The sequence below is a fragment of the Salvia hispanica genome, chromosome 6 (genome assembly GCF_029641045.1).
Source record: "Salvia hispanica isolate PSC_SH4W2 chromosome 6, Shi_PSC_v1, whole genome shotgun sequence".
In the NCBI taxonomy this organism is placed as follows: domain Eukaryota; kingdom Viridiplantae; phylum Streptophyta; class Magnoliopsida; order Lamiales; family Lamiaceae; genus Salvia; species Salvia hispanica.
In genome coordinates this window covers 18628632-18654247 of record NC_142697.1, presented here as the reverse complement: position 1 = coordinate 18654247, position 25616 = coordinate 18628632, and the positions used below count along the sequence as shown (strand labels likewise).

The window sequence follows — 25616 nt, the reverse complement described above, 5'->3', positions numbered from 1 at the left end:
TGGGAAAGATACCATCTCATATAGTAGTGTCAAATCTGCTTTAAAGTCAAAAGAGCAGATAGATAGGGACATCACAGGGGAATCTAGTAGTGGACAGGCAGAGGGTTTATTTGTGCGGGGTAGATCAGAGAGTAAAGATTTTGAAAATAGATCTAAAGGAAAGTCAAAATCGAAGCATGCAAATAAAAAATGTAATTACTGCAAGAAGAGAGGGCACATCAAGGCTGACTGTTTTAAATTAAAAAATAAGGAGAAAAATAACAATAGCCAGAACAATAACACTGCCGAAGCTAGTGTAGCTGCAGATGAAAGTGATGGAACTGTCTTTATTGCCTCGGCAAATGTTGTGAGGTCTAGTGATGAGTGGATCTTAGATTCGGGCTGTTCTTACCACATTTGTCCTAACCGAGATTGTTTTTCTACTTATGAATCTTATGATGGTGGATATGTTTTGATGGGAAATAACGCCCCCTGTAAGGTTGTTGGTAAAGGTGCAGTTCAAATCAAGATGTTTGACGGTATTATCCAAACACTCACTAATGTTAGACATGTTCCGGACTTGAAGAGAAATCTTGTCTCTTTAGGTACCCTTGATGCACAAGGGTGCAGGTTCTCGGCTGAAGGTGGAGTTTTAAAGATAACCAAAGGTGTTCTTGTTGTGATGAAAGCTTGCAGGTCTGGAAACTTGTATGTTTTGCAGGGATCTACTGTTACAGGTGTTGTTGCAGTCTCTTCTACTCCAAAAGCTGATACCACAAGATTGTGGCACATGCGGCTTGGGCACATGGGCGAGAAAGGCTTAACCTTGTTAAGTAAGCGAGGCCTCCTTTGTGGTCAAAGTACAGGTAAGATGGAATTTTGTGAGCACTGTGTGTTTGGGAAACAAAAGAGAGTTAGCTTCCAAACACCAGCTGTTCATAAAACAAAAGGTACTTTGGATTACATTCATTCTGATTTGTGGGGTCCTTCTTGCATACCCTCTAAAGGTGGTGCCCGATATATGTTAACTTTCATTGATGATTATTCGAGGAAAGTTTGGGTCTATTTTCTTAAACAGAAAAGTGATGTTTTCCTAACATTTAAACAGTGGAAAATATTGATTGAAAAGCAAACAGGAAAACACATCAAGCGGTTACGGACTGATAATGGCTTGGAATTTTGTGGAAGCGAGTTCAACGATTTTTGCAAGAATGAAGGAATCGCTTGACACCGCACGGTCAGGATGACACCTCAACAAAATGGTGTGGCCGAGCGCATGAATCGGACTCTTCTAGAGAGAGCTAGATGTATGATCTCTAATGCCGGGTTGACTTTAGATTTTTGGGCAGAAGCCATCGCTACTGCATGCTACATTGTCAACCGCGCTCCTTGTGCTCCTCTTGATTTCAAGACTCCAGAGGAAATTTGGTCAGGTAATCCTGCTGATTACTCTAATTTGAGAATTTTTGGGTGTCCTGCTTATATGCATGTAAACGAGGGAAAGTTAGAGCCTAGAGCTAAGAAATGTATTTTCCTTGGTTATGCTTCAGGGGTGAAAGGATATAGATTATATTGTCCTGATCCCAATTCACCCAAATTTGTAATTAGTAGAGATGTAACATTTGACGAAACCTCCATGTTGTATTCTAGAAATGAGTCTTGTAATCCTTATAATTTAGAAAAGGGGGGTAGTGAACAAAGTAATGTGGAGTTAGAGATAGATACTTCAGATTCTTCTCAAAATTCTTCTACTAGAGGGACGGGTCGAGAAAATGAAATAGATCCAGCTCTCTTTGAAGATGAACGTGAGGAACAAGAATATTCCATAGCTAGAGACCGACCAAGAAGAGAGATTCGACTACCACAAAGGTACGTTGATGTAGCTTCATACGCTTTAACAGTGGCACAAGAAACATGTGGAGATGGTGAACCTTCCACTTATCTGGAAGCGATCCAAAGTGCACACTCAGACAAATGGGTGGTAGCTATGAATGAAGAAATGGAATCTCTGCACAAAAATGGTACATGGACTCTTGTGCAGCCGCCGAAGGGTAAGAAAATAGTTGGATGCAAATGGGTCTTCAAGAAGAAGGAAGTTGCTTCAGGTGTTGAGGATGCAAGGTATAAAGCACGATTGGTTGCAAAGGGCTTCAGTCAGGTACAAGGTGTAGATTTTAATGATGTTTTCTCACCTGTTGTTAAACATAGCTCTATTCGTGTACTACTTGCATTGGTGACCATGTATGATTTAGAGCCAGAACAGCTTGACGTCAAGACGGCGTTCTTACATGGTGAATTAGATGAGAAAATCTATATGAAGCAACCCGAAGGTTTTGAAGTTGAAGGAAAGGAAGATCAGGTATGTTTGCTAAAGAAATCCTTATATGGATTAAAGCAATCTCCAAGACAATGGTATAAAAGGTTCGATTCTTTTATGTTGGGTCATGGTTTCTCCAGGAGCAAGTATGATAGTTGTGTTTACTTCCGGAAGTTGAATGATGGCTCATTCACTTATTTATTGTTATATGTTGATGACATGCTCATTGCAGCTAAGAATCTTGCAGAAATTCATCAATTGAAGGCCTTGTTAAGTGGTGAATTTGAGATGAAAGATTTGGGAGCAGCTAAAAAGATTCTTGGTATGGAGATTAGACGTGACAGAGGAGTTGGTAAGTTATTCCTGACCCAGGAGAATTACCTTAAGAAAGTTTTGGAGAGATTTGGCATGCACGATGCCAAATCAGTAAGTACTCCTCTTTCTAGCCATTTCAGGCTATCTGCTGCTCAGTCACCAACATCGAAAGAAGAAGAGAATTATATGGCACGAGTTCCCTACTCTAGGGCTGTTGGCAGTATTATGTATGCAATGGTTTGTACTCGTCCTGATATTTCACAAGCTGTTAGTGTTGTAAGCAGGTATATGGCTAACTCAGGAAAAGAACATTGGCAAGCGGTGAAGTGGATTCTCAGATACTTGAAGGGTACTCTTAACACTTGTTTAGAGTTTGGTAGAAATGATAATACATTGGTTGGTTTTGTAGATTCAGACTACGCCGGTGATCTCGATAAACGCAGGTCTCTTACAGGTTATGTATTTTGTATTGGAGGTTGTGCAATTAGCTGGAAAGCTACTTTACAACATGTGGTGGCATTGTCTACCACCGAAGCAGAATATATGGCGGTTACTGAGGCAATCAAAGAAACATTATGGTTGAGAGGTTTATTCGGTGAATTAACTCAACAACAAGGCGTTACTACCATTTTTTGTGATAGTCAAAGTGCAATTCATTTGACTAAAGATCAGATGTATCATGAGAGGACTAAGCATATTGACGTTAAGTATCACTTTATTCGTGATGTCATTGCAGATAAGAAAGTCCTTGTTCAAAAGATCAACACCAAGGACAATCCTGCTGATATGTTTACGAAGGCCCTTCCGGTGTACAAGTTCAAGCAATGCTTGGACTTGATCGGTCTTTCAGAAGTGATGAATTAGCCCGTTGGGGCTTTGCCGGAGGTGATAAAAATTCGCTAGTATTTTGCATTTAAGTCAAGGTGGAGATTTGTAGGGTGGCTATGCCTTAAATGCTTAGCCTTACCTTTTTGACTTAGGCATAGCAACTTTGTCTTCTGAAGATTATGGCTCCTTATTTCTTGCTGAAATGCAAGTCATATATGTGGAGATTTGTGAGTGTGTACGTGATATTTGGGAGCACACATTGTGGACTTTCTCTCCATCCATTTTGCCTATAAAAGGAGCATGGGAGAATGCCTTTGGGGCAACCACTACTACTTCAGAACAAAGCTTCAAAGCTTCTGCCTTCTTTTTCTCTTTTGTAGCTTAGGCTTTCTAATTCCATTATCCTAAAATATTGGTGTTAGCCTTTTTTGTAATCATCCCCACATTACTAGTGAAATTTCTCCTCCGGCCGTGGACGTAGGTCGCATTGACCGAACCACGTAAATTCTTGTGTCCATTGTCCAATTTATCTTTCTGTCTTTTGTCTTTGTTATCACTATTTTGGGTTATTAGATTGAACCGGAACTCCGATTCTTAACAATATATATATATATATATATATATATATATATATATATATATATATATATAATTTGGTTTTTTGGTTTTTTTCCGCCCGAACCAAAAAACTAAAATTTTTATATTTCTAAAATCGAATCGAACCGAACCGAAAAACCAAAAAAACCGAACCGAATTTCAAAATTTTGGTTTGATTTGGTTCGGATATTCGGTTTCCTATTTTTTTCTCATCCCTATATACACATGCTTTCCCCTCTTATCAACACTCACAGCCACAACTTGAAAAGGAAGGCTCTTTATAAGAGCATCTCCAATGCAAATAGGCTAGCCATAGGCCAGTCACTCTCTCTCCCTGCCACGTCAGCAGCACTAAAAATCCACCTGCCACATCAGATTTAGGCCAGCCATAGGCCAGCCGCAATAAAAATAATTCAAAAAATACTACATTTACGGAATTAAAATTACGATTAAATTTACGACACATATACGGGAAAAATTCGTTAATTTTATTTAAATAAAAAAAGTACATTAACTAAAAATAAAAAAAAATTACATAATAAAAAAAAATCCAGACTTCCACACACGAGCCACCGCCCCACTCCACTCCTCACTAATTTATTAAAAAAATACATTAAAAAATGTTAGTATGCTTTGAATCCGTTATAGTTTGCCGCTACTCCTCACGAGCCACACACGACCCGACGCTATGACATGTTTCTGTTTTAGGTCATAATTTTGTATTGGGTCTAGCCCGTCGTCTGTGTGCCTATTTAAAAATTACATAATTAAAAAAATTCATAAAAAAACATTAAAAAAATACATTATATAGATTTTCAAAAATTAAAAAAAAATTAAAAAATAGCGTTGGCCGATCGCTGGCCGATCGGCACGCCACAATGGCGGCCAGCGCACCCGAATCGGCTAGCCCACGCCGCTTTTCTCACCGATTCTCGGCTGGCCTACTGCAATGGTTCGGCTAGCCGACCGGCTAGCGACGCGAATCGGCTAGCCGGCATTGGAGATGCTCTAATAAAACGTCGAACTTATGCATTGTAGCGAATTTCCCATATGTTTGATTTTTTCCCTAAATTGAATTCAACGTGGTACATTGGATAATATAAGTGCACAACCATGCTTTTACTGAGTGTATACAACAACATCGTTTTATGAATTAATTGGTTTAAATTTTCCCCCAGATTCCGGAATTGCCGGTTCCAGTTCTAGAAAATCTCAAACTAGAACTGAACCTTGTCCGTATTTTGCGGTTATGATTTCGGTTCGAAAACTGCCGGTTCAATTTCAGAACTGGCAATTTTTTACGGTTCCATTCAATTCCGAACCACCGACTTCCGAAGGTTTTTTGCAGTTCTGGATCAGTTTTGCAGTTTTCCAGTGATTTTGCAGTTTCAGTTTGGAACCACCCGGAACGGCATTTCCAGTATGGTTACGGTTCTGAAATTTTGGAACTTGAACCAGCCCACGATTCTAAAAGTGATCATTTCGGTTCAATAAAAATCTCACGATTCCAATTCGGAACTATAACCGCCAATTACAGATTTGTGGTTAACCACCCGAACCATAAAGCTTGGACATCTCTAGACGAAAGTTTATGATTTTAGAGAACAATAATCCTTTTTAAGTTAAATTATCATCATGATCTCGACCACCTCAACCGTGACGTTGGTGGAATCAGTGCCTTCAAAGAAAATACGTTACTGAAATATTAAAAGCACAAAAAAAAAAGTCATGATATTGTCAAATATGTGAAAGGAAACTGTGCTCATCTACCATTCCCTTTACAGGTATACTTTCACCACTATACTAACTCTCTTCTTTCTATATACAGATTTCGCTAGCATTTATACTGGTCTTATTTGACTGTAGGGTTCAAAAGAATTTGACAACTAGAAGCTGAATAATCCCATATCCAAAAGGTGAACCATTTCTCTTGATACAAAACTTAATCCCCAACCATTAGCAGCTGAGTGAACCATACCAGACATTTAACACTCTAGAAACTGGCGAGTCTCTGATGAGCTCAGCCAGCTGCAACCGGTTGACCACCCCAAAACACCGAGGATCAGATCCACCTTCGAGCAAGCATTGGACTGGGACGAGAAAAAGTAGGCAGAATGTTAATTTTAGGACCAAGTGTGGAAACAACACATGCATATTTGGATTTAGGAATATGTACCAAATCGTCCAAGCTTGCTTCGACCTGAAACAACATGACACCCATTCCCTTCCTTCGATCAATTTCAGCCTGCCAATGATGTCGTATGACATCATATATAACATGTCAGAAGAGAAGGATTTTGTAATATAGAGGATAAAGAATGTGACAAGTTATTCTTAAATCTAAACTCACAGCACAAGAACATATGGTAATTCCTACAGCTGCAAGTGCTGATGTGACATCTGCCATCATCCCTGAGTTTTAATACACGTCAGAATTCAAGCAACACTAAGAAGAACAGTCACTTAATATGTTCGATGGCGAGTTCAGGAAAGCAATTCAAAAACCATTACATTCCAACACAAGTACATTGTTCACAAGAAAGACGAATTGTATAACCAACCATTGAAAATTACCTTTACGGTCTATGCAGACTATGGACAGCCACTGGATAGAGTTACCCTCGAGGTTGTGCCAAGACATAATCTTGCTGGCTTGCCACACCTCAAGTCCTGGTAACACTTCTCTGTACAGAGGAATATTGGCACGAATCATCTTTGCAACACCATTTCCTTGAGATAGCACTTCTCCCTTTGCCTTCAAACTCACGTGCTGCATATTCTTGTTGTGCTTCCCGTTAACAGTTGGAATCTGAATGTTCCCCTTGTCAAATTGGAATATATCTTCACTATTTGCTTTTGAGGATGCAATTTGCATGACATTCCTCAATAATTTCTGCCACGTATGCTTAGGCCCCTCAGAGTAATTTACAGCTGGTTCCTCTTTGCTTTCCTCTTCAGATTCAGCAACAAATTCCTCCACAGAATCAGCAGTTATTTCAGATGCTGATAGTGCAGCCTGCTCTCTCAGAAACTGCTACAGTGTATATGTAATAGAGTTAATAAATTTGAGGGGGTCTAATCATGTGTGTGTGTGTGACTGTGTGTCAACGAGAGACAGAGGGGGTAGAACAATTATAATTAAAAATAAGAGAAGCTCCGAAAAGTAACCTACTTTCATAATCTTGTGTCGAGCACTTCGTGTTTTTGCGTATTGGAGCCACTGCTTGTGTCGCTGAAAGGCAGATTTATTTGAGAGCCCCTGAAACGAAACTTGCATCAATATGCAAAATAGAGCTTGTACTATAGTCTATATTCCTGTTGTGGATTATGCAATAACATAGAAGGTGGTTCCAGAATGGAAATGGAAATGAAAAGCATCTGAGGGAGGCACAACACACAACTTAAGGATACCAAAATATGCACAGGAATTTTAGGGGAAGCATCATACTCGACAATCACACTTCTCTTAACTGATACTAATATCATAGCTCCTCATTAATTATGTGCATGATATCATGCAGTGACATTTAATATGGGAAGAATAGCCAGATATGGATAGGGGTAAGAACAAATGAACTGACATTATATGTTATAATCTCGACTACTTCAGCGTTCACAAGCATATGTGTTGGGGAGACAAGATTGCCGTTAACCTGGAAATAGAGAACTTCTGACAATGAGACAAGATTAAAGAGGAGTCTCAAATGGAGAATCCATACAGCACATAATCAGCAATTTAAAAATACCTTTGCAGCAACCATTTTGTTTCCAATTTCAGTGTGGATCATATACGCATAATCAATTACTGTCGCCCCTTTAGGCAGATTCTTAATCTGTTGACAGTAAAACTATATAAACACACTGATAACATGAGTATATTACAAAAGAAGCTAATTTGAATATTCTTGCCTCTCCCCTAGGTGTAAATACAAAGACACGACTACCAAGAAGATCCCTGGTGACTGTGTCAACAAACTCCCTAGAGCTCATATTTCCAACAAATTCCTCCTGCCACTCCCGGATTGCATTTAGCCAGCTTATCTAAGTGAAGAATGGAAAACAAATTGTTGATATAATTAGTTACTTTAAATTGATAACCAAGGAATTCATATATGGATTTACATGTATGAAAGTACAAGTAAAGTAATATACCCTGAGAGCAATATTAGCATTGTTAAGGCCAACCGTTTTCCCTCTGGACGTTCTGCCACTTGGCATGGCGTGTCCAACCAACCCATTCACAAAAACTTTGCCACTATAATGCGCAGCGATGCCTCTTTCAGCAATCAAATCCATCTCTTCTGTCCTAATCTGCCAACCAAAAGTAAGATCGATATTAACTAGAATCTGAAAATACATATACATTGCTATTCCATAACCTATATCAATGTTCCATAAAGCTTAATGTTTCAAGATAGAACACAAGTAAAGTGATGAAAGAAATACAATCAACTTATGATGTCAAACCTGAACTTCCAGCCTGAACATGCTTTCATAAAGAAAGGGAATCACTGTAGTATGAAGACTCTGATAGCCATTAGGCTTCGGAGTGGCAATATAATCCTTCATCTGTTATAAAAGGAGAGCTTAAATACATATACATCTGAAATTATAAAATAAGTTCTTTAATAGCGGTCTCATATTACATACAGCTCGAGGGATAGGTGTCCAAATTCCATGGACAAGTCCAAGCACATGGTAGCATATCTGTAGCATATACTAAAGTCAGTAAGAATATTAGTAGTTCAACATAAATATAAGAATATAGATGACCACACCTGTTGCGCATTACACAAGGGTCCAACTCCCGCGCACGGCTTTGGTTTTATAATAATTCGCAGCTGGAGTTCAAGAAACTTACATGTATGAAACAGCAGTGCATTGACAAATTGACAGGGTGATCAAATTCAACAACCATATACCTGAGCAATCTGATTAACTTCATTTATTGAGCTTTTAGATTTAAGAACGGCTTTATAAATGCTGCATATCAAAGAGAGGTAATTTAGGAGAAAGTAAGACGACCAAGTCTAACTACCGCATTAGTTTCTTTTTAAATTTAAATTAGTAGGATCACTAAGCAATTTGTAACTCTACCCAGGATACACATAATAGATGGGACTGACTATTCTGAACAGTGATTATAACAGAACTAGGAGAAGTAAATACTAACTAGAATAACTGTATGGCCAAGGTTGAATCTAATATGAACAGAAATAATCTATATTACCTGTAAGGTTCCTTACACACAGGCTGAACCTCAGTTTTCACAGTGAGAAGGTCTAAGAATTGATCGGCGTCAATCCTTTTCATCAAAATTTGGTTTGCCTAATGGAATGAGGACAAAGCATGAGTAGGTGACTAACTAATTATCAAAAAGTTATACGAGTACATAGCATAGTCGGTTCAGACCACTGAATAAGTACCTCTTTGAGATCTTTTTCGTGTTCTCGATAAAGTTCTGCAACTCTTCTCTTGACCTTTGGATAATCTTCAGGGTTTGTGTACATAAACGCCAGATTTTCAAGTTCGGTCTGCAAGAAGGAAATTAAAAATAAGTACACTTTCCCAAACAAATGACAAGTTATGCATAAAAGGCAGAAATATTTTAGTACTGAGGAATAGTATATGAAGGATGGAAGAAGTAATTACGGAATCCAAAAAGAGGGAGAAGATTGGCAATGTAGCAAGAACAATCCGTCATAATGAATATAGAGTATAGGCATAAAACTGCATTCAGTTTTGCTTTAAAGCTGACTTATTGTCCAATCACTAAATTATGTACTCCATATGCTACCAAAAACATTCAAACAAAAAGTGGTACTCCGTATAAATTATTAACCAACAATCAAGTACTTGTGCATCTTATACAAATTTTAAGGCGGGTGCAAACATGGGATGCTTAAAAATGGACAGACTACAAGTGGTACGAGTTATGTGGAAGTCACTAAAAGAAGATATATGACAATGACGTGCTTCGCTTGCACGCACTTGTGCAGTGAACAAGTTTTACTATTTTTCGGCTTCAAACATTAAAGAGCAAATTGATAGGTTCAACACAAAATAAATAGTTGACCTTTCGGGAGCAGACATAACATCTTAGCAAACAACTAGAGGAAAAACTCATTAAACACCAAAGCATACAATGAATTGGAATAGTGATAAGAGAACTAAATTAACAGGCCAAAGATGATTCCGCACATAACACTAACTGTTAGTTCAGATATAATCTCGATAAATTACTCTGATCCCTCTTTAATATTAAAAAATTAGATCACAACCTACTCAATTATGGCTGAAGATACAAATGCTGACTTTAATTTGTCGTTGAACATAAAATAATATATATACATATAAATACGTTACAACATGTATGACGACATTATGGCCAAAAGAGGAGTAAACTGTGTACCTTTATCTGGTAAATTCCAAGCAGTTTTGCCAGAGGAGCAAAAACCTGCAGCGTTTCCATAGCAATACTGGACTGCAAAAATACTTGATATAAAAAATTTGGATCCAATGCAATTTAGCTAAAACATAACCTAACTGAACCATGCAAACCTGCTTATGTGGAGGCATATGTGCAAGAGTCCGCATGTTGTGCAATCTGTCGGCCAATTTGACAATTATAACACGGACCTGATACACCACTACTTCAGTCAATGAATGGCATCATATATATAATCACCATATACATTCTCATACATCCATAACTTACCTCTTCAGTCATGGCCAGAAACATCTGACGGAGGTCGTCTGCTTTCACATCTTGAACAGAATGACTCTCATTCTTTGACTTGAGTTTCCCAAGTTTAGATACCTGGAACATCAATGCCCGACTGTGGCTGTCAGCTTAATGACAAAGATCACATCTTAATGGCAAGTAAAGAATGATAAAATTGATTGCATAGAGCTGCCTTTGTTTCCCCTTCCACAATGTGACGAACAGCTGCTCCAAATTCTTTCTCTATACTTTCAAAAGTAACCACATTTGTGTCTTCCACTGTATCATGCAAAAGTCCAGCCGCAATAGACTCCCAATCCAGTTCCTGGATTAACAATTGCAAGTCAGAGATATATTCCATTCAGAGAAACTCTTGAAATCTGAAATAAACCCAACAAGATAAATTAAATCATTAAGTCAGCAAGACAAAGAATGAAATATATAACACAACTCACTAGTTCACCGAGAATTTGAGCAACTGCAACCGGGTGTATAATAAAGGGTTCCCCACTGCGCCTTCTTTGACCATCATGTGCCTCAAAAGCCAACTATGAAAACAAGATAAATCCAAAAAAAGAATATTACTGAAATTATAAGGCATGAGATAAGTCAAATGGTATATTGAAATAAAATCAAATTGCATGTAGGCCTAAGGAGAACAAAATAACTTGAGAATGATTGATGAAAACTTACATTCAGGGCCTTGCGAACCAAATCCAATTCCTTTGGGGATAGATATGAGATGCCAGGTTTAAGATCCTGGGAGTAAAAAACAATCAACAACTCTGTCTTGAGAGTAAACTTAGAATGCTTAGCTATGTGACTTCATCTACATTAAATGAATCATTCAAGCCTAAACATCTGTGAAAGGTCCATAATGGGAGACAATCACACCTCGCCTTAACTTGTTCTCAATCACTTCTAATTATCTAACTGCTCCATATGTTGGTAATCATCTATGGCGATTTAGCTCATCGTACAGTTATGTTGTTACACTCCAACCACAATATTGTAGCATATTGGTTTCCACCTTTATAAGGTTAAGATACCAGAGATCAATCCCAAAAACCCACCTTAAGTACTCCCACCGAAGTGTAGCCTGAGAATGGATTGTACTTTAAAAGATGTAATCAACCCTTTACTCATTAATTTTTCAGAAGTTCTACTTGCAGATCGTTTAAACTGCAAGTCATATTTCAGTCTATCGTATCTCTGTGTCATAGATTTATGGATCAATGAGGTTGACCTCATATGCTCTACTACTAAGTGAACTCTGTAAATTACAATTAACCAACTTAAAGAAAAGAAATAATTATTTCAGTTACCTCCCATAAGCTGTCTGGAGAAACGTTGCAACGTTCTGAAGAAGAAGAAGAAGAAGAAGAAGATGGAGAACAATATAACTTCCATTTGTTGCGAACAGAATGTCCAGTACTTGCTATCTCAAGTTTCTGCAAACTGGCAAGATTGGAGGTCTCATATAAGCAACATTCTCCCCAATTATGAACTTCGCATCTCTGGAAAAATAATAACGAATGTATCTCCATTAGTAACTGATATAAGTAGTAAAAAATTAAGTATTTCGCACAAGTATTGAACATTATAATCACATTTTATTTAATTCATGGAACACACAATTGCTGATTCCTAATTCCGATAGTTATATCTACCCAAAAAGGACACGTGGTGAAAGCCGTTAGCTACTATAAATCCCCATTACACTTTCCTGATGTAATCTTAGCATTTTCAGCATGCGTGTTCTAACAGCTATAGCTGACAAAAATCGAGAAAGTTAAAGAGTAAACATAAAGCACTCGGCTAACTTAATGTGTCATGTAATCATGAATATCACAGAAAATCCCATTAAAAGAACAAGCTCAAAATTTACTCACACATCGGATACTACTTCTGCTCACAATTCTTCCACACGCCTGAGGAGGATGTGCAGTGCTTGCAAGAAATCCAGTCAGCACCCTCGGAGCTTTAGAAGCACACGATAGCATGCTGCAATCAAATCTTCCAGCCACGTCCCCCTTCCACAACTTGCATATATTCACACATTCAATAGAAACTGCCCAAAAAATAATCACCAAAATCAGAATAATCACATAAATTCATTCAACCAAATTAAATTCCGAACATATCATCCATACTTCAAATAAAATCCACTGCCTGAACTAATCAACTCAAGTGAAGAACAATCTTTCCACACAGCGCACCTCCCCACTCAAAAGAAACGATACCAAAACATCCAATTAAAGCAGAAAACACATAATCCACCACTAAACAAACCATAACTCAGTCACCTACAGTAAAACAACACCACCTTTCACCAAAACCAGCATAAAAATAACCCAATAATCAAGAAAATACCTGACATTGACGAAGGCGACATCATATCTAATCCGAAGCATCGACGATGAAACTAGGCATTGAAACAGAAAGCCGACCACAATTCCTTGAGAGAAACCATGAAAGCTGAATTAATAGAACACATAAACTGAGTTTTCATCAGCACACCAAAAACACAAATATGATTTCCCTTCCAAAAACCTAGCAAATTATCGAATTTAAGATAGAGTTGGAGAGGAATTAGATGGAAATAAGGTAGTAGTATAACAAATAGTGAGATAATCAAGCGAGAAAAATTGCGAAGGGGAGAGAGAGGGATAGAATGGAGATTTAGTCGAGGCCACACAAATGCCGTATCATAAAGATATTTGTCTTCAATTTATTTTCTCCAGTTGGATTTTTCTCCTCATTATTTATCATTTCACTTTATAATTAAATTTCAAACTAAATTAAATTCCGCAAACCAAATAATAACCCTATGTGAGCGCAAGATCCGCTAAGATTCAAATAATCATTAATGAGGTACATCTAAGACTCTAATGTTTATAACTTTTGTTTTAAAAAATATAAACTATTTTCTTATTAATTTATTTTTGAAAATTACTATAGACTTTTTAATTTTGAAATAGTTAAATAAATGTTATTTTATCAACCGCTTATATTATTACACTACATTATTAATAGCGTGGAGTCTACTATTCACTAACACTACTTACACTACCCCTCTATCTCGATTTCTCTACTTTATCAGTTATACATTAAAATTCGTGTTGAATTTAATGTTAAATACTTTTCAAGAAAGAAGAGGGTAATATTTATGCTTCATATTATTATCACTTCAGATTATATTTAATTTAGATTTTCTTCTATTAATTTTTTTTCAGGTTTTTATAATTGACTAATCAATGATGTTTTTTTACTTTTGTATTTTCATTTTTTGCCTTCAAATTTGGGGTCAATTATTGAATTTAAGATTGTATTTCGATATAGTGGTACTAGTGTTATGATATAGTACTATGGTGACTTTAGTGGAGGTGTCTCTTAAAGAAAGCAGCAACATTTGGTGCTTTCTGTGTTTGTTAGAGTGGACATGTAGAGTCAAAATTAAATATTGCTGAAATGATAAGTGACCATCTTCTTTCTTCTTCTCTGATGATATGTGTTTCAATATGGTGTCTTACAAGGCCAACCAACATCTATACCTAATTTAACATTCATTCTTTATTACTGCACTTAAATAGGTTGTTGGGTTTTTGTATGGATCTTCTGCCCATCACCTTCGTGGAATTCGCACATTTTCATGATATTTAAAAATAAATAAATAAAAACTAAAATTGTGTTTGGTTTTCTTTAAATTCGGGTTCACATGTTTAGATGGATAAAGGCGATTCTTGTTCTTGAGAGCTTGATTAATTTTGAGTTTAATTCTTGTTCTTGAGAGCTTGATTAATTTTGAGTTTAGTTCTTGTTATTGAGAGCTTGATTAATTTTGACTTTTGATTAAACTGTGGATGATATTTATATTCAAAGGTTGATTGATTTGTAGTGGTTGGTTGGTTTTGCTGGTTGATAATAAAATCATGTTATGGTCAAATCAAATGTGTTGTTTGTTTTGCTAAGTAAAGATTAATTGAAGAGAAGTGTGATGAAAAAGCATGTAAAAAAGTTACTGTTTTGACTTGAATGTCATGAAAACTAATGCTGCTATAAAAAAACCTTAAAATTAAACTACGTATAAACTCACTTTTAACTGTTAATATACTTATATGCATATGCAAAGGCGGACCCACTAATTAAGGAGCATGGGGGGGCCTTGGAATCCCCGTTGATTTTCGTGTTTTATATACTCCATATACATTCTTACAACAGTTGTCACATTAATTTATAGCTCAGTTGGTCTACCAATTGACCAAGGAACCTAGACGTCATAGGTTCTTGAATCGAATTTTTGAAAGCAAAACAACTAAATAAATTTATTTATCAATAAATTAATTCATGGTTTTTTATTTGTCAAATAATTAATTTATTTGTCCCACCTATTATAGTTAATTCATTTATATTTTTTCACTAGTAATTCTATATACTTTTTGTTTATTATTTTATTTGTGCAAACTTTGTTATTGTAACATCACATAAGTACTATTTTTATAATCTAAGAATAAAAATAATTATTTAGTTACATTAATATGCATATATATCATATTAGAAAATTTAATTTTAAGGTTATGCTTTTTATTTAAAAATATATTCTTCAATTATTTCGACGTTGACACTGTCATCTTATATTGCTCATTTTCAATTTATTTATCTCACATAATTATTTGTATTGTTCATGTCGTGATTGTTTCTGGCGTTATTGATACTCAAAATACGCAACAATTGTTTACGTTAATTTTGACTCCCAATATTAAAATCTTGCGTCGCCACTGTGCATATATACTAGTAGTCACAACCACCGTGATTAGATTTAAATGTACTAAATTAATGTAGTCATGTACGCGTGACAAATTACTTTTACATGCGATAAATTCATTCTTATACTTCTGATTTTCTATGCACAAAAACAATACCCCAGAACTATATATAATTATCTACTAACATTTAATTATGGTTTAAAAAGTGGAAGAGGAAAAAACAAAAAGTGTGCGTTCAACATTTAACACTAGGGTATATTCCTTATTTCATATCTTGTTGAAAAGCATTACTAAGAATAATACAAAGTGAGGTTGAATTATATTCTCCCAATTTCAGTCCGCCAAAGGATATACCTCCTCTAGTAGGAAAATGCATTCTGTATGCTCATGAAGAATTTTCTATATCTCGCATTGTCTTCATACTATTTCTTTTCTAATTGATTAGGTATACTTTATACTCTTCTGTTTCCGGTTTTTGCATGTTGTCATTTAGCCGCTTATCTTGAACCTTTGCTCGCTGTTTGTCAACTCGAGCTTTTTTTCAATTTATCAGAAAAAAAGATATACTTTAAATATAATTAATACGCTGTTTTAAGAATATATACATATATATGCACATAAAAATATGGATCGAAAAAATTATTCAGGTATACATATACTGGTATATGACACATGGTCGCATTATGGCTGAATTATGTTGCAGAAGTACTTTTGCAAGCATAATTTTATTTAATTTTAGTTGTTAAAAGTAGGGGGTGGGTAATAATAAATATACATAGCAGTATGTATATTATTTTTATTTGTGTGGTGTAGATATTGCTTTATATATATTCAGATTAATATAAAACAAATTAAGACTTATGCATCACATACGTGTTATATTTAGTTTACGTATCCAAAATCTCTATTTTTATTTTAAATTATGACATTGGCAAAATACTAATTGAACAAGGCATGTGTTTATTATTAAGTGTATACTAAATAAAAATTAACGAACAATATTATATTACCTCGTTTTTTGGTGCTAAACAAGCGTGTACAGTGTAAAATTGTATTGTATTCGTATACTACTTATAAAAATATCGCAAGTGCATACAAAATTTCAAAGTAATAAGAAGTCTGTTTTGCACTTTGTAAAATGTCTTATAAAGTTATAAGTCAAAGTGTACATGTAATACATTTCAAATAAAATACAAATATATTGCTGAACACGAATCTGAAATTGAATATAATAACTAGGAGTAGTTTGTTTTTTTTTTTAAGTCGACGAGTCGACATCATACTACACATAACACATGTCCATATAAATTATAAGTACTATGTAGATTACAATTTTCAGAGATCATTCATGCTCTGAAAAATATTCCACGCGAAGCTATCACTTAGTGATGTTATATCTCTGAAGTAAAGTGGAGTATTAAGACTAAGAGTATATTTAAATTGTATTTAGAAGAAAATCAACATTGGGGTGGTGGCGCAGTTGGCTAGCGCGTAGGTCTCATAGCTATAGAGATATCCTGAGGTCGAGAGTTCGAGCCTCTCTCACCCCAATATACTTTTTAATTACACTAAATAGATTTACTGCAACATATGTACACAGACCACAGTGCACTAACACCTCAGGATAATTAGATGTATAGAAAAACATGCAAAATGGAGTATAATTTTTATAAACAATGGGAGAATTATAAGTCCTCAATAAGTGGATCAAGTACCCTAATAATTAGGCAAATTCTTATCACAAACACAAAAAATGTAATAAAAGACCACTAAAACAAGTAGAGATAGATGTGGCGTGAAATATGGAGTTGATCTACAAATACCCATCGACTCGTCCAAAAAAAAATAAAAATAATTGGCATTCTTGTAGCAACAAGCATTAAAAGAATTTTAATAATTAAACAGAAAACTACCGAAACATGCCTTATGGAAGAGGCAGGATTTTCATTAGTGCATGTATCGTGCTTCTACTTATGATGCATGAGGTTGGATGCCAGCCCCAACCTACCGACCACAAAGTTTTTGATGTTAAAAACTTTAATGCTGTTGGTGATGGAACCGAAGATGATGCAATGGTCACTTTTCCATCCTTATAATTAATTTATGCATTTTGCTTACATGTGTCAACTCCTATATATTTAAACAAAAATATGTTGGCTATACTCGGGAAATTAATTTTCTATCAATTCATGTATACACACACTAAAACTCTGATCTAACTGACAATTACAGGTATCACATGTTTGATTTGTGTGATTAGGAGCGTGACAAATAAATGAAATGTTTGAGTGATAGTTAGTCCTAGTTTAAAGATGGTCAAGTTTAATCAAATGTTTGGTTTATATGATTGGGACCGTGATAGATAATTAGGTGATTTTAGCCTAATCAGATGTTTGGTTTGTATGATTATTAGATAACTCGGCGAGCACTTAATTACTCGATTGAATAATTAATTAATTCACTACCCCAAAATTGAGGGGAGTATTTAATATTTTATCATCGTCCTACCTATGAATCTTGCATTTTTTACCTATAAAATAGAGTTATAAAATATACTAACATTCTATGACATTGATACTATTTTATAAGCATGCATTAATTTGAAAAATCAAAGGCTTTGGTTGATAGGCTTTGATACGAGCATGGGTAGCAGCATGTCGGTCAGGTGCAGCGGCAAAGGTTTTGATTCCTCCTGGCAATTTCATGGCGTCGGAAGTTGTGTTTGCGGGTCCTTGCACCGCTACAAAGCCCATCATAGTTGAAATCCAAGGCACTCTCCTCGCCAATACTGATCTCAGCTCCTATTCACAAGGTGCTTGGATCTCGATCGAGAGAGTCGACGGCCTCCTCCTCACTGGCCCCGGAACCATCGATGGCCGTGGAAAATCCGTTTGGAAATACGGCGCCGACAGCGACCTCCCTCTTCTCCCCGTCGTAAGCCAATAGTCATGTTTTTTTCATTTTGGTCTGTTCATAAAAATAAGGCATATGGAGTATCATTTTATCCTCTTTACTAATGTTATTCATTAATAACAGGCTCTCTCGTTAAAATCGGTGGAAAATGCGAAGGTTGGTGATTTGAAATTCGTAAACAGCATGGGTTTCCATTTAGAGGTTAGAGATAGCAAAAACATAGATATAAGCAAAGTGGGTATCACTGCACCTGGTGACAGCCCCTTCACCCACGGAATCCACCTCACCAATTCTACAAATGTTAAGATAACCGACTCCGTCATCGGAACTGGAGACGACTGTGTTTCCATTGGCTACAGCACGCAAAGCGTTCTGGTGGCCGGGGTTACATGTGGCCCTGGTCACGGCCTCAGGTAACCCTAGCTTGTTAGTAGTATTTTATTAGCAGAATTGCACTACATGAAACTTTTCTTATAACACAAACTAGATGCAATTACTTGCGTTGAAAATTTTAAAAAATGATCAAAATTGAGGGGGCAAAACAAAGTCATTTAGTTTGCAACTTTAATTTTAATTGGGACACCAAGATTGAACACATTTTTTGAAATGTAGCTAGATGATGTATTTGGAAACACAAAGGAACGTCCTTAATTGACTGAAAATGTCCTTATTTTTGTTGTATCGATTCTGATCTATTGAAACTTGATCCACATTTAATGGCAGCGTTGGGAGCTTGGGGAAACTCGTAGACGAAACAAACGTGAACGGAATCACAGTGACAAACTGCACGCTGGTTAAGACGAAAAATGGAGCACGAATCAGAAGCTACCACGACTCTCCGAAGATCGAAGCTACAAACATAGTTTTTGAACATCTAGTGATGGAGGGAGTCCAAAACCCTATTTTAATCGATCAGCATTACAACTCCAAGGATAATTCACAGGTAATAATCAAAATTATTATCATATGTGATATGTTCCAAAACCCTAGCTATTTTTTGTGATGCTTTTCTTTTCTTTTCTTTTCTTTTCATGTGTTGTAGCAATCAAGCGTTAGGCTGATCGATATTCACTTCAGAGAAATAAGCGGCACGTCGACTTCTCCAATAGCCATAAATTTGAACTGCAGTTCGTTAGTACCATGTGAAAAGGTTGAATTAGCTGATATTAATTTAAAACCATTTGATTCAACTATTCAGCAATTAACTTCTGCATGTTCAAATGCACAAATCATCACTCAAGGCCAAATCATTCCATCCATGCCTAACCGATGCACTTGAATGCCATCTCCATACCTTTTATCTCGACACTAATTTCATATTCGTTTAATTCTGATTATTTGTAAATGAAGAAAACAAGCACTGTGTACTATGTGCGTGCACAGCCCTTGCCCCAAGTTTACATAGTTTCAGAAATAATTTGTAAATTGTGTGTTAAATTTGTAATGGGTTTAATTCGCCAAAATGACTGGATTTATATATTCAAATTAAATTTGTCATATAGTTCCCCCCAAAAAAACTCGCGCGTATAAAATTGTGAATTGATAATATTTTTGTTAGATTTGGACATTCAGCATAGTTAGGATTTGAAAAATACATATGTACGTAAACAAGAAACGATATACGAAATAAATTGTACGGGGAGTGATCAATTGTTAACTCATCATTTAATTGCTAACTACAACTAATTTAAAACCATAGGATTTTAGAAAACTTGTGGTCTACAATTTGACACGTGTAGTTTTCGTTTTTATTAATTAAATCGGAAAAGATAAAAAAAAAACTACCAAATTAGGGGTTTAGATGAAAATGTGAATATAGTGTTTCGAAAATATCAACAAATGCTTTGAGAATGTCAACCCAATGCTTTGAGAATGTTAACACATTGTTTATATTGACATTCTTCATGTATTATATTGACATATTGTATATATCACGTTGACATTTGTTGCTGTACGAAAAAATTGAAAATTTTTGAATTTTTTTTCAAATTTTGACATCGAAACATATGCAAGTGAGATCTCGTTAGAATCTTTATGAAATTATCTTTGATTTGATATATATTGTGCGAAAAAATAATTTTAATCGAGAAAGTTATATGCGTTTTAAAGTTTTGGGATATTTTTCAAAAGTTAGTTACAACTAATTTGTTGTTAATTGACCTTAATACCCTTATTGACGTTTTTTGTTGATCGTATTGACATTCCGAGGCTAATGATCTAGGCCCTTAATTTAAATATCTAATGACTATTATTTAATTGTAGTTAGCAATTAAGTATTGAGTTAGCAATATAACACTTCTCATTGTATTGTATGGAGTATATAAATTGTCAGGGACTTGGCTCCACCTGTCGAATAAAATAATATAACTAACTATATAAACAAAGCGTAATTATCTGTACAAATTAATATAATATCAGACACATGATTTTATACAGTTTTATTTTGTGTGTTAGGTGAAGAGAATAAAAGAGACGGAATCAATTAAAGATAAATAGGTTTTCATTTTTAGTAATGAGTCATTTTAGTTGGGACAAACTAAAAAGAAAGAGAGTCATTTTCGGTGGGCCGGAGAGAGTATTTCGGTATATGTTTCTGGTAATGGCAAATTGCCTAAACATTCATAAAATTTGGTCAAATTTTTATTCAGACTTGAGCATAAATGAGTAAATGTTAAAGATTTTTATTTGAAATGTAGTTATGATTTAAATATTGATATTGTTATCCCAAGAAAATTGATTTCTTCTAAAAAATATAATTTACTCACAAATTTATCATTTTGTTCTAATAATTAAGATTATATAACTAAGATCATCGGTAACATGGGAGAGATGTGTGCACCGGGTTGGGTCTGGGGGAGTGCTGGGAGACCGGGCGTGGGCCCAAATATTGGGCCAAAGCCCGACTAACTAAACAAAAATGGATGCCCAGTTACCTTGGTATCCAATTTACCAAATGTGGGCAGTGTCTGACAACATTGCAGAAGGTTACAGCTTTTGACCATGTGACATATCAATAAGCGGACCCCACTACATCACGTGACACTTACCCGCCAAATATTTTCTTCCCGCTTTTGCTATTCAACGGTCAAATTATTGGGCCCCGAAAAACCTAACGGTAGGATTAAATATAGTTACGCCACTATTTTCTTTTTCGTAATAATACAATTATATTCCAAATTTAGGTGGGGCCACAAAATTGTGGTCAAATTAATAACTTCATCGTCGCATTATCATTTTTATAATCCTATATAATTTTAAAAAATACTACTATTACGAATGCAAACCGCTGCTATTGAGAATTTGTGATGAAATGGGTATTCTTTTTCAAGAGATGCAAAACTGCTAAAACCTATATATAGTAGTAATTTTATTTCCAAGTTTAGTTAGTTAATGTGGTAGCATGTAAAGGGTCAGTTGAATAGTTTATATATACACTCCATATCATTACTTCTGATATAGTACTAGTATTTCATGATTTTGATACAATCAAAATCGTTGCCTAATTTCCATTCTTTGATCTGTAGTAATTATGGGGATGGATTTTTCATAATTCACCAAAAAATATTTGTACAAGATTTCCCATTATCAATAATTATAAGTCTTTTTTCAATATTCTGTACGCATAAAATACGCACTACACATAATATGCATACTCCACAATATAATAGTAGCTGTGAAGTTTAAGATTATACTTCTAGCTAGTATTTGTTTGACTATGAACTATTTCTGTAATCCTTTTCAATTGAAAAAAAGTTATCATAGTTTCTCATTAATCTCACGATAATTTGAATCTTATGCTTATTGATGTGAAGAAGAAGCGTTTTATGAGCTAAGAGAATTTTACAAAACGATAATTCTCAAGAGAATTTTACTCAACTCAAGAAATCAGTATCTTATTTTACACAATTTATTTGCTACACAACGAATTGTACGGATATGTAATGTCTTTAAACAATTTGTGATAATTATTGTGTAAAATAATGGATAATTTAGTTAAATTACTAGTGGACGAATTTAAAGTCCCAAGGAATGAAAAAATTAATATGAGGCATAACATACCCAAAGAAAATGCAGGGCTCAATGACCAATGCCATCACTCCATTTCTTGACCAATCACAGTCGTTCGCCGTCTAGGACACGAAACTCACATTCATTCCATGCTTGCATTTAATTCACACTCTTAATCAAAACCTTCATTCCATGCTTCTATTCAATTCACACTCGTAATTAAAATCTTAATAACTTCAGACATGGGCCCCACCGTGCACAAATAGAACACACAGTAGTACATTTCTTGCAGCCCACTAAAACCTTAACTTACACAGATACTACTACTAGTTAGTACTACTAATTTGAGATGAAACCTTAAAATTGAAAAGAAGCCTTAGACTAGTGAATTTGGCATTGTCTATAGTTGGCCAAATGAGTGAGCAAGATAAGCCAATGCTCCAACTAGGGGTGCATTGATGTAGGTAGCGGGTTCCGATTGCTCGTAATCGTCGCGTTGATCCGGGAAGCGATCATTCTGATCCGGCCCTCCAACGACTGCCCCAGTTAGGATGTTAGGGTTCGGAGATTGTGAGCTCATGACCGAGAAGCCGGAGGAGCATTGGATCTTCGATGGATGAACATTAACGGAAGGGAGGGACGAACCCCTATGGTGGATGCGCATAGGATATCTCGAACCGTACCCCACCATGAACGACATTTTCATTGGATTGTCTCCTAGCAAGTAGTCCACCTGCCCAATTTTAAAAATTGCAACATCTTTAGACACTAGAACAACATATGCATAGACTAAATATGAGGAACTGATGGAAAGATCATTTAATTTCATGCCTGTTTCTTGGCGAATGCACGGAGCCTCTTCGGAGTGATGGTGGCGCCACCACAGTTCACAACCCTATGCGACGTGGTCAAGTACTTGGCGTACGTCACGAGAAGGAAGGAAGTGGATGTCACATACTGCATATTGCTATCATTCATCTTGAACAACAGACCACCTGTTTCAAAGCCAAGGTTAATAAGCCTAGCAAATTCGAGCACAATGTGTTTTTGCTGGATTTGGAACGAACCACGGGTGTATTGAGCAGAAGAGTAGGGTGTTCCTGGGAGCAGAGAGCAAATGAAGTTATCGGCATGGCTTTTGTAGTCATGGAGAGGCTGGACATTTTGGACGAGATAAGCCTGCGAAAAAACAACAATCAGACTCTGTATTCTCAGAAAAAGTTAAAATTTAAACCTCAAAAAACAACCTTGGAGATAAGGATTCTAGCTCCAACATGCTTGTTGTCCCAACCAAATGTGTTGTCGGTTTCATCGGCTCCAAGCGTCTGTCCGTTCGCCTTAATGTAGCTGAGATAAGTCGGGTTTCTCGTGGCTCTGTGCAGCCAAGCAGCACCCCACAGCAGCTCATCCTTCAACAAATCAACAAACACAACCTAAATACAGATTCCAAGAACTAGGGAGCTTTCAAGAACCAGTGTTTCTTTCTACCTGAAAGCCGGAGAAATCACAGTAATAAGGGCACACGTAACGCCTCAGACCATTACTATATGCGCCCCGGTGCTTATCAGCAAACTCGAAAACCTAGACACAAACCACAAATGCATCAGCATTAGCAGGATCCTCATGATCAAACTCAATCCTCTTAGCATATTACTACAAGGTTTTAACATATACCCGAATAGCCCTTCGTGCAAGAACCTTGGAGTAATTAGGATCACTCCTCCGGAAAACCAAGGAAGCAGCAGCAAGAGCAGCAGCTGTCTCAGCAGCAACCTCAGTGCCCGGGGTGTTCTTGTCAATCTTGACCACACTCCTTGGTGTGTCCATATCCTCAGGCCTCTCCCAACAAGCGTGATCCTTGCCAGCATCTCCTACCTGCGAAAAAAAATCAAGAAATCAGAATCCCATTTCACACAATCAAGCACTGATGGCAACAATGTTGGACCTGCACATAGATGGTGTCAGGATGAACTGTGGCTTTGAGGAGATAGTCAGTTGCCCACTTGATGGCCTCCTTGGCGTGCTGCAGCTCCCCCTTCATTAGGCCTCCGAACTCGATCACACTCCACGAGAGCATCGTCGTAGTGAAAGCCATGGGAAATCCGAACTTAACATTGTCCCCTGCATCGTAGTATCCTCCCACCAAATCAACCTGCATTGTCATTTAAAGCCTTCAACTAGGGAACCAAAGCCTAACTACTTACTAGAAACCTCAAAATTAAGGAAAAAGTGCAAGATTCCAAATATGTTATTGCAAAAAATTTCACCTACATTGCCCCATTTAGACTCTTAACCTTCGATGTAATCACTCTCACGGTATGTTACTTAAAAATCAGGCAAGTGAAGCAACAAATTTCTAGATGTTGCTTTTCAAATCAAACTTCAAATCTCTCAATTTAAGACATAATGCAAGAAAAAAATGTAAACTTGGCGCATTCCACCCACCATAGCAGAGCCAAAAACAAGCAAAATCTAGCTCAAAGATTGCATTTTTAGATAAAAAAAACAGAGAGAGAGGCAAGAAAGAAAAACATACGTGCATTGCAGCGCCATCTGAGAGGCCAGAATCTTTCCTCCAAGTGATTCTCTGATTGGGAGGGAGCTTTCCCGATCTCTGGCCCTCGAAAAAGATGAGGGATTTGGTGAGGGCGTCTCTGTAGTTGTGGGAGGCGGAGCGGGGGTGGCGGTGGTGGGAGGAGGTGCCGCGTTTGGCATTGCAGTGAGAGGAGAGGAGAAGGGCTAGGGAGAGGAGAAGGAAAAGAGAGGGAAAAGAGGCCATTTTGGGAAGGAAGCACAAGACACTCTTAACCGGCAAAGCCGCAGGGGAAGGGAAGAAGCAGAACAGACACTCTTCACTCTCTTTCTCTCTGTGGTATTTATAGACAGAAAAAGCTAAAGGGGCAAAGCCTGCATCTTTTTTTTTCTTCCTACTTTCTGATTTTGTTTAATGCTTTGTGTTTCTTAATTGTAACAAAGCACACTGGTTTTTGGTTTGCGGGAATCAAAGCCCACGTCTTGCCTTTGGTTTTATTTTGTCAGTATCTGATTAAAGAAGCAGCCAATACTAATGTGAGTTCATAAGATGTGAATTCACTGATGTTTCAAACTAGGCCAAATTATTTTTTGTTGTTGTGTCAGAATAGAGCTATTGTGTAATCGAGATAAACAG

The 25616-nt window shown here is 36.4% G+C and overlaps 3 protein-coding genes and 1 non-coding gene across 5 annotated transcripts; 2 read left to right on the top strand and 2 right to left on the bottom strand.

Annotated features, from left to right (window-relative positions):
* Window positions 1–5741: 5741 nt before the first annotated feature.
* On the bottom strand, window positions 5742–13466 carry RSH1 (RELA/SPOT homolog 1). Of its 2 annotated transcripts, none has more exons than XM_048105246.2 (24): window positions 13134–13466; window positions 12653–12831; window positions 12086–12277; window positions 11454–11519; window positions 11216–11308; window positions 10954–11085; window positions 10755–10856; window positions 10598–10675; window positions 10449–10520; window positions 9463–9570; window positions 9267–9364; window positions 8959–9019; window positions 8815–8877; window positions 8687–8743; window positions 8504–8605; window positions 8189–8347; window positions 7946–8077; window positions 7783–7869; window positions 7618–7689; window positions 7209–7295; window positions 6611–7070; window positions 6387–6448; window positions 6213–6281; window positions 5742–6126 (listed from the first exon to the last, which is right to left on the bottom strand). In XM_048105246.2, exons 1-24 carry the CDS (start codon window positions 13156–13158, stop codon window positions 6022–6024), a joined length of 2661 nt encoding a protein of 886 aa, XP_047961203.2. In that variant the 5' UTR covers window positions 13159–13466; the 3' UTR covers window positions 5742–6021. The 2 variants fall into 2 exon arrangements, with proteins under 2 accessions (XP_047961203.2, XP_047961204.2); XM_048105247.2 differs by having other exon boundaries at window positions 6611–7067.
* A 3525-nt stretch (window positions 13467–16991) lies between these two features.
* TRNAM-CAU (transfer RNA methionine (anticodon CAU)) lies at window positions 16992–17076 on the top strand. Its single transcript is given in 2 exon segments — window positions 16992–17029; window positions 17041–17076. It is a non-coding gene; the product is annotated as a tRNA-Met (tRNA).
* A 347-nt stretch (window positions 17077–17423) lies between these two features.
* LOC125203633 (exopolygalacturonase-like) lies at window positions 17424–19892 on the top strand. Its single transcript, XM_048102025.2, has 5 exons — window positions 17424–17601; window positions 18155–18460; window positions 18563–18852; window positions 19163–19382; window positions 19482–19892. Exons 1-5 carry the CDS (start codon window positions 17446–17448, stop codon window positions 19716–19718), a joined length of 1209 nt encoding a protein of 402 aa, XP_047957982.2. The 5' UTR covers window positions 17424–17445; the 3' UTR covers window positions 19719–19892.
* Window positions 19893–22570: 2678 nt separating this feature from the next.
* On the bottom strand, window positions 22571–25301 carry LOC125203478 (endoglucanase 17-like). Its single transcript, XM_048101831.2, has 8 exons — window positions 24984–25301; window positions 24393–24599; window positions 24122–24322; window positions 23936–24028; window positions 23695–23856; window positions 23515–23626; window positions 23279–23442; window positions 22571–23180 (listed from the first exon to the last, which is right to left on the bottom strand). The coding sequence occupies exons 1-8, from the start codon at window positions 25224–25226 to the stop codon at window positions 22848–22850; spliced, it is 1515 nt and encodes a 504-aa protein (XP_047957788.2). The 5' UTR covers window positions 25227–25301; the 3' UTR covers window positions 22571–22847.
* Between the last annotated feature and the right edge of the window lie 315 nt (window positions 25302–25616).